Source organism: Solanum lycopersicum, chromosome 3, assembly GCF_036512215.1.
Source record: "Solanum lycopersicum chromosome 3, SLM_r2.1".
In the NCBI taxonomy this organism is placed as follows: Eukaryota; Viridiplantae; Streptophyta; class Magnoliopsida; order Solanales; family Solanaceae; genus Solanum; species Solanum lycopersicum.
The window spans coordinates 36,167,842-36,186,533 of NC_090802.1; the positions used below are offsets into that span (position 1 = coordinate 36,167,842).

At 31.2% G+C, this 18,692-nt stretch overlaps 1 protein-coding gene across 1 annotated transcript; it reads right to left on the bottom strand.

Annotated features, from left to right (window-relative positions):
• Nucleotides 1-403: 403 nt before the first annotated feature.
• Nucleotides 404-2,087, bottom strand: LOC138347553 (uncharacterized). The gene is made up of 4 exons (XM_069295849.1): nucleotides 1,818-2,087; nucleotides 1,418-1,756; nucleotides 1,037-1,147; nucleotides 404-838 (listed from the first exon to the last, which is right to left on the bottom strand). The coding sequence occupies exons 1-4, from the start codon at nucleotides 2,085-2,087 to the stop codon at nucleotides 404-406; spliced, it is 1,155 nt and encodes a 384-aa protein (XP_069151950.1).
• Between the last annotated feature and the right edge of the window lie 16,605 nt (nucleotides 2,088-18,692).

The following is an 18,692-nucleotide window of genomic DNA, read 5'->3' on the forward strand; positions in this document are numbered from 1 at the left end:
TCACAAAAGAATCAAGGTATGGTTGGAACACCTCATTCATCAACTCCATGAATGTTGCAGGGGCATTAGTCTATCCGAAGGACATCACTAGGAACTCATAATGCCCATACCGGGTCCAAAAAGGTGTTTTAGGGATATCTGATGCCCTAATATTCAACTGATGATACCTAAACCTCAAATCAATCTTAGAGAAGAATTATGCTCCCTGTAATTGATCAAATAAGTTATCAAAACGCGGAAGGGAATACTTATTCTTCACTGTTACTTTGTTCAACTGTCTGTAATCAATACACATCCTCATAGACCTATCCTTTTTCTTCACAAACAATAGAGGTGCACCCCAAGGTGATACACTAGGGCGAATAAAACCCTTACTCAATAAATCCTGCAACGGATCCTTCAATTAACTTAACTCTGCTGGGGCCATACAATATGGAGGGATAGAAATAGGCTTAGTGCTCATCTCTAAATCAATATCAAAATTGATATCCCTATTGGGAGGAACACTTTGAAGATCAGAAGGAAATACGTCGGGAAACTCCTGAACCACGGGAACAGAGTCCATGAAAGGTGGTTCAAAGCTAGTATCCTGAATAAAAGCTAAGTAAGACAAACACCCAGTCTCCACCAATCTATGATCATGGATAAAAGAGATGACCTTGCTAGGATAAGAACCACTAACACTCTTCCACTCAACCCTCGGAACACCAGGCATTTCTAAAGTCACAATCATAGCATTACAATCAAGGACATCGTGATAAGGAGAAAGGCAATCCATACCCAAGATAACATCAACGTCTATATCCCCAGAATGATTAAGTCTACCCAAGTGTCCTACCTAGCCAAAGAAACAAGACAGGATCGATACACTCGATCCACCTCTAAGGGCTTACCCACGGGTGTGAAACACGAATAGGTACAGTCATACTATCACATATCATATCAAATTCAGCAGCAAAATACGTAAACACATAAGAGAATGTAGAACCTGAATCAAGCAACAAAGACGCAGGTCGATGGCATGCTAGGATGATACCTGTAATAACAGCATTAGAGGTCTCTGCCTCAGGTATCCCCGGGAAATCATAGCAGTGGCCTCCTCATCCACCTCCAGCTTAGGTGGTACCTCTACCCCCACTCTGCTAAGCTGCAACACCACTGCTAGAAACTCTATCACCTCTACCTGATTGAACTCTGCCAAGACCTCTACCTTGTGGTGTTGGTGGTCTAGTCTGGAATGAAAAATTAGATCGAGGCCCAACACAACCCATTTGAGAAGTACACTGCCGTATTAGGTTATTGGGATCTCCACAAGTAAAACAAAATATTCGACTGGAAACTTCTGTGTGGACCCTGAAAAACCCACTATAATTGCCTCATCCTATAGGTCACTGCTGAGAACTGTACGAGCCCTGACCCGGGCTATAAGACCCCTAGATGTTTGTTCACCCTCAAATGTCGGCATAGATGCATGAATAGCTCCCCGCTGCTGAAAAGAATCACTCACTCTTTGTGATCCCCTAGCTCCAGATGAGACACCATAAAACTGACATGATATACGGGCCCTTTTAGGGTCCCCAAACTCCTCTCTATCCATCAATTCCGCCTCTTTGGCGGCGCTCACAATGGACTGGAAAGAAGCTCTCACCCTAGATGCCCGAAACACAGCTGACCTAATAGAGAAAGTCAATCCCCTCACAAATCTGTGGATCCTCTCCGTGTCATTTGGAATAATGGCCAACGCATGCCTAGACAACTAGAAAAAACGCGCCTCATACTTTGTAATCGATAAACCATCATGTCTTAGACTCTCAAACCTCAAGCGACTTTCCTCTCTCACACTCCAAGGGATAAAAAAAATCTTGGAATGCACTAGAGAAATTCTCCCAAGTCACAGGAGGAGATCCAACTGGCAAAACACCCGAATAAGTCCTCCACCAGTCTCTCGCTGGTCCACGAAGCTGGAGTGTAGCATATCGAACCCCATGTGACTCAGCTAAACCAACCACCTTTAGTAACTCTCGGCAGGTAGTTAGAAACTCATGAGCATCCTTGCTCTTCCCATCCTGAAACTGAGGTGGGTCCATCTTTCAAAATCTCTCATACCTACGATGCTCATCCTCTGTCAGAACAACCACCGGTTCAACTTGACCCCCAACTGCTGGTGCAACATCATTCTTAACAGCGGGATCTACTAGTATTTTCCCCACCGCATCCTGAACAACTTGAGCTTGTTGCTGCTCTTGGGTCTGAGCCCCCTCTCTAGTACGAGAGTCATGTGGTGTGGCGGTCGCACCAACACCCTAAGAAAAGCCCTCAATCAAGCTTAACACCCTAAATAGTATATCCTGAAGCAAAGGTCTGACTACAGGCTCTGGAGGACCCTGGTTTCCTCTACCATCAATCTGAGATTCTGAAGAGACCTCTCTAGCACGACCTCTCTCTGGTACTGCTCCATGGCCATGAACTCTAGCTACTGTTGTACCACGAGTACGACCTTTAGCTCGAGCTATACCCTTACCCCTAGCTGGGGCCTCAACAACCACCTCGGGAAGTGCCTCCCCTCTACAACCAGTAACATTAGTTCTAGTCCTCGTCATCTGTCAAAAGAGTATACAACAACTTAGTACTAAAAAAGGTAACCACGCACGATGAGAAAGAATAAACAAAAATAAGTTTCCTAGTAATCTTTGTAGCCTCGCAGAGATGAGTACAGACGTCTCCGTACTGATCCTTGAGACTCTACCTAGACTCGTCTTGTATAGACGTGAGACCTATGAACCTGGGGCTCTGATACCATTTGTCCCAACCCAAAAATGGGCGTGATGGCAATCATCTTATCCCACCAAGACAAGTCAGCCTAACCCAATAATTTCGATAAAATACAAAAATAAAACTAAAGTCTAATAACGATTACTAATACGGAAATCATTCAACTTAATTCAATTCCCAAGACCTGGTAGTCACGTGCACAAGCCTCTAATGTAAATACTAGAATTGAAATGAAAATACGAGTCTAATATGAATTTGTCTTTAAAGTAAAAACAATGTCATAAAATAAAGTAGGAAAGCTAGCTGAGATGAGAAGAATCTACCTCACAATCCTCCACAAGATGCCTCGGAAACAAAGAGAATGGAAGGTATCACGAAAATCCGGGCTCATAACCTACAAAAATTTGTAGAAGTAAAGGGTGAGTACCAAAACACGCGCTACCCTACAAGCAAACCTCTGAACTCAAGTTAAAGGAATAAAATACGGATACTCCTTACACCCTATCTGAACCTCAACACTACAAACAGCTCACAGATTATCAAACACACAACTCAATAACCACACTCTATTAGTTTAAATATTCTGAATAACAACTCAATATTGAACACTCACAAGTTTCACAGAGGAACACTAACAAGATCGGCAAAACACGTATTAAAGTTCATCAATAATAAAAATGTGTAATGCCATGAGATACAATGTCAAGTATAGATGCATGTCTTCCCTAACGATACATACCCGCTGCCTCTCTGTCTGGGATCCATAGGGGACATATCTTTCCATGCATCTATCGCGGCACACGACACGACTCTCGATAATAGTAATCGTCGCAGCGCGCGATATGTCCCTCAAAGTATAATATCCATCGCAGCGCGTGATACGACCCTTAAAATTGTACATCATCATATCACATAACGCTTATCACAACCATGTTCGAATGCAGTGTGAATTACATACAAAATTAAAAATGAGGATATAGTCATTTTCATAACAAAGAACAATTTGCAACAAGGAATACAAAACACCAACAAATAACCAATAAGTCTCCAAATCATTCTCAACACAACACAAGGAAATACACGAATTTCATACGCTTAACAAAAGTTTAGAAATCCACTTGCCTCAAATAAAGGAACAATCACTCCGGGGACTTGAGTTTTCCCCTTTCGTTGAGCTTCCAAACTAATGCAATCTATTCAAGTATATAGTCAGAATTAGATTTGAATACTACAACACTTATGTTATATAGGTTTAGCTTACACCGAAAAGCTTATCCAAATTTATATTTAAGTCAACATATAAATTCTCATATTTCAAAATTTCAAGTCTAGGGTTAAGTTTCAAACTCTCCAATATTATAAATCTAATTATTTTTTGTTATTTAATTACCTATCTTAATATATAAAATCTTGAATCATAATATGATAACTATAGAAAGATTCCTATAATTTAAGCTAAGTTCCATCATCAGTAACCTCGACCACATAAAAAAAGGGAAAAAATATATAAAACAAGTAAACTACGCAGAATTCATCCTCAATTATATTTACATATTATTGTCCTGCAAATACCTAACTCATTATTACTTTCTTACTAAATTTTCTCAATTTAGCAGCAACAAAACAAATTGAAAGTAAAAAATCAAAATTGTTTTATATGGTTCAACTTGTTTTTTACAACTAATTTAGCTACAAGTTTTATCTCTTTTATTTTACCTCAAAATAAAATCACATGTAACAACAATGATTCCATAATCAAGTCGCCGCCAACAACATTATTAGTAAGTAATCAGTTTTACTTATAGAACTAGCAATGTCATTACCAATCAACAATCAAACTAGCAACAAATTAATACAATAATATAACTTATCATCCAACCATTAATATACTACTCTTTTCCTATAACAACTATACATAGACAAACTAAATTGGAGATTTTACCTGAAGCATGAGTCACTTTTCTTGTGGCGTTAAAGCCTCTTTATAATTATGGACTAAAAGTAAACCCTATTAACTTATTTTAATATGGGTCAAATAGTATAGAGTCTTAAATAAATTATCACTTTAGTCCATTAACTATTGGTTAAGTTAATTATTTAAAATTATTCATTAATTAATTAACCCTTACTAAACGAATATTTATCTCTAAATACTCCTCAATTAATTAACTCAATTTAATCGGATATTTAAAATTTTGAAAAATGACCTTCTGTGCATGTATGTGTGTGTGTGTATATATATATATATATATATATATATCTTGGTTTGGGGTTTTCGATTATGTATTTCTTACAATCAAAATTAATTCAATTGCTTGATTTTTCAAACTAAAAGTCCAAACCCAAAATCTTAGATGAGGTATAAGAAATCATCTCCACAACTTGATATTTTTCCGGCAGCATGGATGTTTCATTCTTCTTAGGAAAAGCCAAACACAATATAGCAGTGTTGGCGTCAGGAAGAACAATGACAATTATTCTTTCCAGCGTCTTTGAAGATATGTTCATGGTTGATCGAGAGCTTTAATTTCAAAATTTTATTTCAATTGGGCGTCGGGAATATTAAAGAAGTATATGTTCAAGGTAATAATTAAATATATTTACTCCTACCGTTTCAATTTCTTTGACTAGTTTTTATTTTATCCACTAAAAAGAATTACCAATTTCCTTTTTAGTAATCGTTTTATTTCAAATTTTTACGTGATATGTTTAACACTACAAGATTAAATGATATTTTTTGAGATGTCTTTAATATAATACCATATATTTAAATTCTGTACCAAATCAAATCGGACCAAATAAATTGAAACACATGAAATATATTTTAACTTAAGAACATCAACTTTTTCCCAAATCTCTGTCAGATCATGCGAAAATAACAATTTAGTTTTACTAGTGAATGCAAAATAATATGATATATGTGATGATATTATATTAAATTTTAATAATTGTGCCTCTAAGAACATAATCATAATCATATCATTTATAAAGTAAGTGCATACAATGGAAAAAATGTAGTAATGAAAATCTTTTTAAATATCAAATATGATATTCTTCTAATGATTAAAAAAATAACATATATTTAAGAGAATCAAAACACACACACGCACGCACGCACGCACGCACGCACGCACAATCTTAAAAGAAATCATCTTCCACAACATGATGTTTTCCAGGCGGCATGGATGTTTCATTCTTCTTAGGAAAAGCCTAACATGATAAAGAAGTGTTAGCAGCGGGAAAAGCAATGACAATTACTCTTAACGCCGTTTTTGAAGGTATGTTCATGGTTGATCGAGACACTTAATTTCAAAACTTTATTTCAACTGGGCGACGCGGATAATAAAGAACTCTATGTTCTATGTTCTAAGTAAATATACATAATCCTACGTTTCAATATTTTTGACCTAGTTTTTATTTTCCCCACTAAAAAGAATTATCAATATCTTTTTTAGCAATCATTTTATTTAAACTTTTCACATAACACGTTTAACACCACAAGATTAAATGATATTTTAAATATATCTTTAATATAATATCATTTATTTAAATTTTGTACCAAATCAAATTAGGCCAAATAAATTGAAACACATGAAATATATTTTAACTTAAGAAGACCAACTTTTTTCCAAGTCTCAGTCAAATCATGTGAAAATAATGATTTAGTATCACTAGTGAGTACAAAACAATTTAATATATGTGATTATCTTAAATTATATTTTAATAATTGCGCCTCTAAGAACATAATCTTAATTATATCATTTTGAAAGTAAGAGCATACAAAGGAAAAAAATATTGTAATGAAAATCTTTTAAAGTATCAAACACGATATTCTTCTTAATATTAAAAAAAATTACATACATTTAAGAGAATCAATCATGTCGATTTCAAGTTACATAAGCATCTTCTTTGCGAAAATCATATGTATTGTTTAAGAATTTAGTTATTTTCAATAAACTTAAATAAAATCTTTTTGATCAAATCTTTTGTGTAAAAGTTGTGATATATCAAGATTTCATTATGAAAATTTAATCAAACAATTGTGATGATCGATTCAAGAACACAAAGACTAATTATGTTAAAATAGATTCTTTAAATTATCAAAATAAAGACTATGTTACCTTCCACCTACTATATTCAATAACGAAACCAAAAAAGAGGTAAATTGCAAAATATAAACAATAACATTTTCAATAGAACCTCAAATAATTTTTTTTAAACTCATTCAATCAATCATGTCCAAGAAAAACTTAGTCTGACAGAGAGATTTTGACAGATAGGTATTCAAGACTTTGGAGTATATAATGATTGTGTTGTATCACATAATTCAATTATATGAATGTAACTTGACAAAAAAAATTGTCAAAATTTACATATGGTAGAATTAATAATTTTGAATGAGACAAAGAAGACGAAGGGTACATATATATGTAATTATTATTTATTTATGTCAATGAAGTATTTCAATAATGATTTTTTTAACAAATAAATACTTGTATATTGTAGGTGTAGACTATGAAATTGATAATGATCCACTGGTCATCCTAAGGAAGACATGTTTATCGAATTTCTTTATAACTATTACAAAATACCAGTCTCCTTCGACGACAAGTTCTCGATATGTATGCATATGTAAAAAATGGAGGGTATTATTCCTAAAAAAAGAAGGCGGAAGAGCATTTAATGTTATGTAAATATAATGTCGGCATTTAAATTATGTGTACTAAGATATTGACGAAAGAACTTATAACAAGTTAAATACTTTATAGATTAAAAGAAATGTATAATTTAAGTCGTTACAGTATCATTTTTCACAATAATTCACTTGATAATAATATTTTTGAATGATATGTTTTGCATTGATCATAATATCAGTTGAAGATGTTGCACCGTTAATTAATACGAGCTTGTATTTTTTACGTAATAAGCTTATTATATTTAAAGTTTTAGGAAGGATGTTTATGTTTTATATTTCCTTTTAATTTATAACTTTGTGATTTTTCTTTACTACTGTTTTTTGGTTTAATTTTTTATTAAATTATTACTGTCGTGAGCCTATATTTTTATTGAGCTCAAATTTGACATTCATGACTTCATTAAAAGTTTGCTAATTACTATGCAAAGTTCAAAATTTGTAGTTGATTTCTTAAAAAGAATTAATTTTAAACATTAAAATATGCCCCCTCATTTGTTAGTTCTTGTCATGTTTTTTAAAGATTCATCTGTCATTTCTATATTTTATATCACTCATTACATACACACTTTTAAGGAATTCTAATAGTTCTAGTATATATTTTTTTTAAATAACGTGGATACACGTGCAACGTACGTATTCTTAAACTAGTGTGTGTGTGTCTGTATGCGCGTGTGTGTATGTGTGTGTGTGTCTATATATATATATATATATATATAGTTTGGTTTGGGGTTTTAGGTTATGTAATTCATAAAATCAAAATCAATTCAATTGTTTGATTTTTCAAATAAAAATCAAAACCCAAAATCTTAGAAGAGGTAGAAGAAACCTCTCCACAACTTGTTGTTTTTCAGGCAGCATGGATATTTCATTCTTCTTAGGAAAAGCCAAATGCGATAGAGAAGTGTTGGCGGCGGGAAGATCAATGACAATTATTCCTTCAGGCGTGTTTGAAGGTATTTCATGGCTGATCGAGAGCTTTAATTTCAAAACTTTATTTCAACTAGGCGACGGGAATATTAAAGATGTCTATGTTCAAGGTACTAAGTAAATATATATACTCCTATCGTTTAAATTTTTTTGACCTAGTGTTTTTTCTCTACTAAAAAGAATTACCAATTTCCTTTTTATCAACCCTTTTATTTTAAATTTTCAAGTGACATGTTTAACACGACAAGATTAAATAATATTTTTTGACATATCTTTAATATAATACCATTTATTTATATTTTGTACGAAGTCAAATTAGACCAAATAAATTAAAACACATGAAATATATTTTAACTTAAGTAGACCAAGTTTTTTCCAAGTCTCTGTCAAATCATGCGAAAATAACAATTTAGTTTCACTAGTGAATGCAAAATAATTTTATATATGTGATGATATTAAATTAAATTTTAATAATTGTGCCTCTAAGCACATAATCTTAATCATATCATTTTTAAAGTAAATGCATACAATGAAAAAAAATATTGTAATGAAAATCTTTTTAAATATCAAACATGATATTCTTCTAAAGATTAAAAGAAAGTAACTTATATTTAAGAGAATCAATCTTGTCAATTTTCAATTTAAATATGTAGCTTCTTTGAGAAACAATATGTATCGTCTAAGAATTTAGTTATATTAAAGAAACTTAAAAAAAAGTCTTTTTGGTGAAATATTTTGTGTAATAAATTAAAAGTTGTGATTTATCAAGATGTCTTTGTGAAAATTGAATCAAACAATTATGATGATCGATTAAAGAACACAAAGTCTAATTATACTCCATAAAAATAGATTCTTAAAATTATCAAAATAAAAACTATGTTACCTTCCTCCTACTATATTAAATATCGAAACCAAAAAAAAGTAAATTGCAAAATATAAACAATAACATTTTTAATAGAACTCCAAACAATATTTTTAAAACATATTGAATTAGTCATGTCCAATAAACATTGTGTCTGACGGAGAGATTTTGACAGAGAATTTTAACAATGAATTATAAATATGTCTCGAATCTCATAATCTTAACCATTCCATTTACTTCAAAGAATATAATAGATTGATTATATATTCCATCCTCGCACCACCGAATTGAGTGTATGTGTGTGTGTGTTTGTGTGTGTTATATATATAATGATTGTGTTATATCACATAATTCAATTATATGTATGTAACTTGACAAAAAAAATTGTCAAAATTTAGATATGGAAGAATTAATAATTTTGAATGATCTAAAGAAGACGAACGGTACATATATATGCAATTATTATTAATACATGTCAATTGAGTATTTACACAATGATTTTTTTTAACAAATAAATACTTTTATGTTGTAGGTTTAGACGATAAAATTGATAATGATCCACTAGTCATCCTAAGAAAGACATATGTTGATCGAATTTCTTTATCACTATTATAAAATAACACTCTCCTTCGACAACAAGTTTTCGATATGTACGCATCTGTAAAAAATGGAGCGTATTATTCCTAAAAAAGAAGGCAGAAGGGCATTAAATATTATGTAAATATAATGTCGTACTAAGATATTGAAGAAAGAAACTTTAACAAGTTAAATACTTGACATATTAAAAGAAATGTATAACTTAAGTCGTTACAGTATTTGTTTTCACAAAAATTTACTTAATAATAATAGTTTTGAATGATATGTCTTGCATTGATCATAATATCAGTTGAAGATGTTGCACTATTAATCAATTCAAGCTTGTATTTTATACATAACAAGCTTATTATGTTTAAAATTTTAGGAAGGATGTTTACATTTTATATTTCCTTTTTATTGTACATATTTGTGATTTTTATTTAATATACTTTTTTGCTTAAATTCTTATTGTCGCGAGCCTATATTTTTATTGAGTTCAAATTTGACATTCATGACATCATTAGAAGTTTTCTAACTACTATGCAAAGTTCAAAATTTGTAGTTGGTTTCTTAAAAAGTATTAAATTTAAATAATAAAATATGCCCCCTCATTTGTTAGTTCTTGTCATGTTTTTCAAAAACTAAATTGTGATTTCTATATTTTATTACTCATTAAATTCTAATAATTCAAACGTATATATATAAAAAATAACATGGGACACACGTGCAATGCACGTGTCCTAAAACTATTGTGTGTGCGTGTATATGTATATATACACACACATATATGTATATATACACACATATATATAGTTTTGTTTGGGGTTTTAGGTTATGTATTTCTTAAAATCAAAATCAATCCAATTATTTGATTTTCAAACTAAAAATCAAATCCAAAATCTTAGCAGAGGTAGAAGAAAGCATCTCTACAACTTGATGTTTTTCAGCCGACATGGATGTTTCATTCTTCTTAGGAAAAGTCAAATGCAATAAAGAAGTCTTGGCGGCAGGAAGAGCAATGACAATTACTCTTTTCAGTATCTTTGAAGGTATGATCATGGTTGATCGAGAGCTTTAATTTCAAAACATTATTTCAACTGGGCGACGGGAATAATAAAGAAGTCTATGTTCAAGATACTAAGTAAATATATATATTCCTACCATTTCAATTTTTTTTTACCTAGTTTTTATTTTCTACACTAAAACGAATTACCACTTTCCTTTTTATCAATCTTTTTATTTCAACTTTTCACGTGATATGTTTAACTCCACAAAATTAAATGATATTTTTTGACATATCTTTAATATAATACCATTTATTTATATTATGTACCAAGTAAAATTAGACAGAATAAGTTAAAACACATGAAATATATTTTAAATTGAGAAGACCAACTTTTTTTCAAGTATCTCAAATCATGTGAAAATAACAATTAAATTTCACTAGTGAATGCAAAATAATTATATATATGTGATGATCTTATTGAACTTAAATAATTGTGCCTCTAAGCACATAATCTTAATCCTATTGTTTAAAATTAAGTGCATACAATGGAAAAATATTGTATTGAAAATCTTTTTAAATATTAAACATGGTATTCTTGTAAAGATTAAAAAAACATATATTTTAGAGAGTCAATCATGTCGATTTTCAAGTTAAATATGTAGATTCTTTGAGAAAATCATAAGTATTGTCTAAGAATTTAGTTATTTTCAAGAAACTTAAAAAAAAGTCTTTTTGATGAATCTTTTGTGTATGAAATTAAAAGTTGTGATTTATCAAGATGTCTTTGTGAAAACTGAATCAAACAATTATGATGATCGATTAAAGAACACAAAGTATTTATACTCAACAAAACATAGATTCTTAAAATCATCAAAATAAAGACTATGTTACCTTCCTCCTACTATATTCAATAACGAAACCAATAAAAGAAGTAAATTGCAAAATATAAACAATAACTTTTCAATAAAACGTAAAATCATATTTTTTAAAACATATTGAATCAGTCATGTCCAAAAAACACTTAGTCTAACGGAGAGATTTTGACAGATAGATGTAGAAGAATTTGGAGTATTGTAATGTTAAATTAGAAATTTAACAATGTATTAAAACTATGTCTCGAATCTCATAATCTTGACAATTCGATTTACTTCTAAAAACATATTAGATTGATCATATATTTCTTCCTCGCACCACCAAATTGAGTGTGTGTGTGTATATATATATATACATATAAAGATTGTGTTTTATCACAAATTTCAATTAAATGTATATAACTTGACAAAAAAAATTGTCTAGATGACAGACTTAATAATTTTGAATGAGCCAAAGAAAACAAAGGGTATATAGATATATGTAATTATTCTTTATGTATGTCAATTAAGTATTTAAACAATGATTTATTTTAACAAATAAATACTTTTATTTTGTAGGTTGAGACTATGAAATTGATAATGATCCACTAGTCATTCTAAGGAAGACATATGTTGATCGAATTTCTTTTATAACTATTACAAAACACCATTCTTCTTTGACGACAAATTCTCGATGTGTACGCATCTTGATAATAATAGTTTTGAATGATATGTCTTGCATTGATCATTATATTAGTTGAAGATGTTGCACCATTCATTAATTCGAGCTTGCATTTTATACAGAACAAGCTTATTATGTTTAAAGTTTTGGGAAGGATGTTTATGTTTTATATTTCCTTTTTATTGTAGATCTTTGTGATTTTTCTTTACTATAATTTTTTTGGTTTAATTTTTTATTATATTTTTATTGTCGTGAGCCTATATTTTTATTGAGCTCAAATTTGACATTCATGACTTTGTTAGAAGTTTGCTAACTACTATGCAAAGTTCAAAATTTGTAGTTGGTTTCTTAAAAGGAATTAATTTTAAAATTAAAATATGCCCCCTCATTTGATAGTTCTTGTAATATTATTTGAAGATTAATTTGTCATTATTATATTTTATTACTGGTTACATACAAGCTTTTATAGAATTATAATAGTTCGAACGTATATATAAAAAAAAATAACGTGGGACACACGTGCAACGCATGTGTCCTGAAACTAGTGTGTGTGTGGTTTTATTTGGGGTTTTAGGTTATGTATTTCTTAAAATCAAAATAAATCCAATTCTTCGATTTTTCAAACTAAAAATCAAAACCCAAAATCTTAGTAGATCTAGAAGAAACCATCTTCACATCTTGATGTTTTTCAGGCGGCATAAATGTTTCAATCTTCTTAGGAAAAAGCCAAACACAATAAGGAAGTGTTGGTGGCGGGAAGAGCAATGACAATTACTCTTTGAGGCGTGTTTGAAGGCGTGTTCATGGTTGATCGATAGCTTTTATTTCAAAACATTATTTCAACTGGATGACGGTAATAATAAATAAGTCTATGTTGAAGATACTATTTAGATATATATACTCCTACCGTTTAAATTTTTTTTGACCTAGTTTTAATTTTCTCCACTAAAACGAATTACCACTTTCCTTTTTAGCAATTTTTTTATTTCAACTTTTCACGTGACATGTTTAACACCATAAGATTAAATGATATTTTTTGATATATCTTTCATATAATACCATTTATTTAAACTTTGTACCAAGTCAAATTAGACAAAATAAATTGCAATACATAAATTATATTTTAACTTAAGAAGTCCAACTTTTTTCCAAGTTTCTGTTAAATCATGTGAACATAACAATTTAGTTTCACTAGTGAATGCAAAATAATTTTATATATGTGAAGATCTTAAATTAAATTTTAATAATTGCGCCTCTAAACACATAATCTTACTTCTATAATTTATAAAGTAAGTGCATACAATCGGAAAACAAATATTGTAATAAAAATCTTTTTAAATATCAAACATGATATTCTTCTAAAGATTAATAAAAATAACGTATATTTAAAAGAATTAATCATGTCGATTTTCATGTTAAATATGTAGCTTCTTTGAGAAAATCATATGTGCTGTCTAAGAATTTAGTTAGTTTCAAGAAACTTAAAAAAAGTCTTTTTGATGAAATCTTTTGTTAAGAAATTAAAAGTTGTGATTTATCAAGTTGTGTTTGTGAAAATTTAATAAAACAATTTTGATGATCGATTAAAGAACACAAAGTCTACTTATACTCAACAAAAAATAGATTCTTAAAATTATTAAAACAAAGACTATGTTACTTTCCTCCTACTATATTCAATAACGAAACCAAAAATGAAGTAAATTGCAAAATATAAACAATAATATTTTCAATAGAACGTCAAATAATATTTTATAAAATATATTCAATTAATCATGTCCAAAAAACACTTAGTCTAATGGAGAGATTTTGATAGATAGATTTATAAGACTTTGGAGTATTGTAATATTAAATTAGAAATTTAATAATGTATTAAAACTATTCCACGAATCTCATAATCTTGACCATTCCATTTACTTCAAAGAACATATTAGATTGATCATATATTCCATCCTCGCACCACAAAATTTAGTATTCCTGTGGTCCATTTTACTTGTCATGCGTTTTGCGTTTCCACACTCCTTAGGAAAAATTAACATAAATGGTAATTTGAAAAATTATCCTTATCTATTTATTTTATTTCAATTTAAAAAGTTTTTTCCACCACATTAATCTAAATCCATATCATACTAGCTCTTGTGCATCACATTTACGCATCATGTGCCTTGAATCTCAAAACCAATCTTGACTTTTCACATGTGGGAAGATGGTAGATACTAATTTTGGTTTGTCACTTATGTATTCCATGTTAGACACATACATTTTGTGCATTACACATGTAATCCACATGATGAGTGCTGAAAAATATAATTAGAATGAAGACATATAAAAGAAGAAAAAAATATAGAAATAAAGTTGAAAATGAAGATGACACCTTCAAATTCCAGAAAATTCTTCCTAATATTTAAGAACAACCAAACATTGGATCCTACAAATCAGTTTAATTGATTCGATTAACCATCTCCTCCTCTCGTCCTCCTCCACCCGTATAGTGTTTGTCTAAACATTAAAACAAAGTTAGTCATAAAGTGTACATCACACAATCTATTCAAATCCAGACATGTTTTGGAAAATTAAAATGTTGATACATGCCCAATAAGTTTCATGGATTTAAGTCGGTTTCATGTTTGGGAAGAACTCTATATGGTAGAAAAGTTAGTTGATGACTTGATATGAGGATGGAATGACTTAGATGGTAGAATTGTTAATGAAAGAGGTGGGTGAATTAAAGGTTGGGGTCTTGATTTTATATTCAAGTTGAAAATTTCTTGGATAAGTTGTGTGATACTATGTGGTGGGTTTAGGTTGATCGATGATGCTTACCAATACGTATTGTTGTACTTATAATACTCTTTCTATGCCTCTTTAAATAGCCTGGTTGCAGGAATTAGTGATATTTTTTTAGGTGGAGATGTTGAATACCTCTAACATATTTTATGCCTATTTCATTATTTTGGTAGTTGTGTCTTGTCCTTTTATAAATTGTACTCTTATAGAAAATTTCCCTTTCTTAGAATAGTTAACAATAGAAATCAACTATACAACTCATTATAATCACAATTCCATCAACATTAGATCATAAGCAATAAACCCAATTCATAAGCCAAATTTAGGTATTTTTTGAAATAAAGGGTTTGGAGTTTTTCATTGGAAAACATTAATTTAACATCGATAATATCATATCTAATGATTTGAAATCATTTCATGCAAGAACACTTGAGTTAGAGTGTAAATTGGAATTTTCATAAACTTTGAAATCTTTAAATCACTTTGAAATTGGCTCTAAGGTGATAACTAACCTTAGACAAAGAACTATCATACCTTATTACAAGAAATACCATGACTATTGACGAATAACTTCATTTAAATCCACCAATTAAGTGTTTTAATAACCTTTATATACTTTAAAATAAATAAAACAAACGTACATGCACTTAAAATGACTTTGAGTGAATTTACCACTTCATACCCAAGTTGGCCGAACGACCGGCAGAATCGCCGGTTCATTCCACGCCCACCAGACCATGGACTGTGGCCTGGTACACGCCTCATCATTGGGGTCCGTGGTTCAAGTCTGAGGTTCAAAACCTGTAGGCCTAGTTCACACCCAAGGCCCACGAGTCGTTAATATCTTGATGGGCCGTGGTTTGGGGTCATGAGTCATGCTGCCTGGCAGCTTCTTGGCCAAGATATGGGGTCCTCCTCAAGGGCCCCTTGTGGGTCCTTGGGGAGTTGTATTCGTACGTTAAACCCCTAAACTCGATGCTCCCCTAATACGAGTCATCTCCTTATGACTTAGATCTTAAATAACACACTAACATAACCTATACAACACTAGAACATACTAGCACAAACATGACTAGTTTTCGAACGTCTTGGTCGTTCCTCGAAGTTTGACCTAAAAAACAACAAAATGACCTATAAACTCATTTTAACATAAAATCAACAAGTTATCAACTCCTAAGACACATGTGAATCTCTAGTGAATCCTATTTTATTTTTGTTGGGGTATTAAAATACTCCTCCACTTGGAAAATATCCCTCCTTGAATGACTCTAAAACACTTAAAACACTTAGAAGGGAAACAACCAAAGTAAAAATCCCACATTCATGCATTCAATATATTATACCTTCACATAGTTAGGAGGAACATCAACTTCACATAAAAAGTGTCATTCATCTTCGTACAATTCAAGAAAAGACGAATACATTTACCAACTCATCATGCATAAGACCTCACATTTCTCATTTCATATTAGGAGGAACTTCCTTCTCCACATCACACCATGCTCATTAAACATCACTTAGCACATCATGTAATTTCTTATCAAAGCACAATCATGCAACAGTTTCAATAAGGCACATTTAAATCAATTTTCTCTTAAAGGCTCAAAATGCAACTTTTCATTAACATAATAGGCATGTTCAACAAGTAAACTCATGCAACATTTTTTTTGACAACTCATTAAAGATTTATATCAACATAAGGAACATAACTTCCCTTTTTGAAAACTTATTTTTCTACATTAATAGGAATTCATCTAAGACATGCATATCATAAGGAGAATATTTGGAAACTCGTTTTTCACAAAAGACTCCATGAAATGAAACAAGCTAGTAAGATTTCTTAGTTTTAGGATAGGAACATAAGGAAATTATAAGGATATCTCACTCCCAACAACCTTACTATTTATCATACTCCCTCACTTGGGAGAAACCCATCTAAGGTCAACATGGACATACCATACAAATCTTAATCAAGAAACCATCAACCTAACCAACACCATTCTCACCCAACTCTTCAATTAACTAAACCTTTCCAAATAACAACATCAATCAAGTCTTACTAATGAACACCAAAGACTCTCAAAAGGCCTCACCATCTAGCCACAATATCCCCCACTTAACAGAAACTCATACTAGCTCTTTCAAACATCACCTCCTCCCATTCTAAGATTGGATCAAGACAACATTAATACTTCATACTTATCACACCTATACATTTCTAAAACCATATTTTACCCTCCCTTTCAACATAGCTCAAAACTCAACCCAACTAAGTCGGGTTTTACCCACAAGACACTCAATCATCAAGCAACTCATTCTCACCATAAATTATCATCACAACCTACCATATCCCACCTAACAATCACAAACAACTTTCTCTCCCTCAACCTTGCAACACAACCCTCACAAGGGAATTATACTCAAAGGATCATCACATTAGGAACAAGGGAAATACATCATTGAGAAAAACTCATAGGCACGATTAGAAGAATGAAGAATTGAAACTTTATTAGCACCCAATAGCCTCCTATTCATATTGTGGTGCGCTTCACATTATGAACACGACTCTATTAGATGTGGTTTTGAGACAGCCTAAGATCATCCTATAACCGTATGCTCTAGTACCAAGTTTTTCATGACCCGAAAGCACCCCTAGTCGTAACCGGCATAATCAATTTCTCAGAGGCCTCATACATGCCACATGGATCATTCCTTGCATACGATACTTAAAAATAGATAAGAATTTAAAACTTTCTGCACACACGAGGAATACTTTCATTAATAAGAAAGTAGAAGACTTAAAAACATCTAACTTTACAACATGTCTCACAAAACCATCTAATAACTTTTGGAGTACAAATTTGAGACTAAGCCCAGACAAGACTTAAATAAATAATAATGACCATGAAAGAACATGTAAGGTCTTCTCCTTAAATTTATGAGGACTCACCAAAATATCATCTTCAACCCTTAGGAACCTATCTATCAACCACAACATACCAAACTTCCAATCCCTACATTTTATTCAAAAGGGGAAAAGAACAGGTTATCACATTTAAGCACTAAGTATGAAAACTATGAAAAAACCATGAAAAAAGGGACATTTAGTATAGAAACACGATTTCATGACATTTTGATAATTACTTTCATCATAAGAGCTTAAGAGACATAATACAAGTCAACAATCTCATATTGGACCTACTCGGCCAACATCCACGTAAAACACTTAGTTCCACATTGATCAATCAACCTTTACATCATTTAGACTCTCTATATAAAGATACGCTAAGACCCACCTAAGTAAGACATGAAAGGGCTGCCCATACAACCCTTTCAAGCACACCTACATAATCCTCAAAACCACCCTAGATAAGAAACCTTTCTATTTAATATACTAACATTAGGAGGTTATTTTTATTTAATTCATTTTGAAGTCAATAATACAATTAGGGGACTTCACATCATGGTCTTGGATAATGATGCCTAAGCCTGCCAAAACAAGAGATCACATTCAACATATATTTTATTCATCAAGG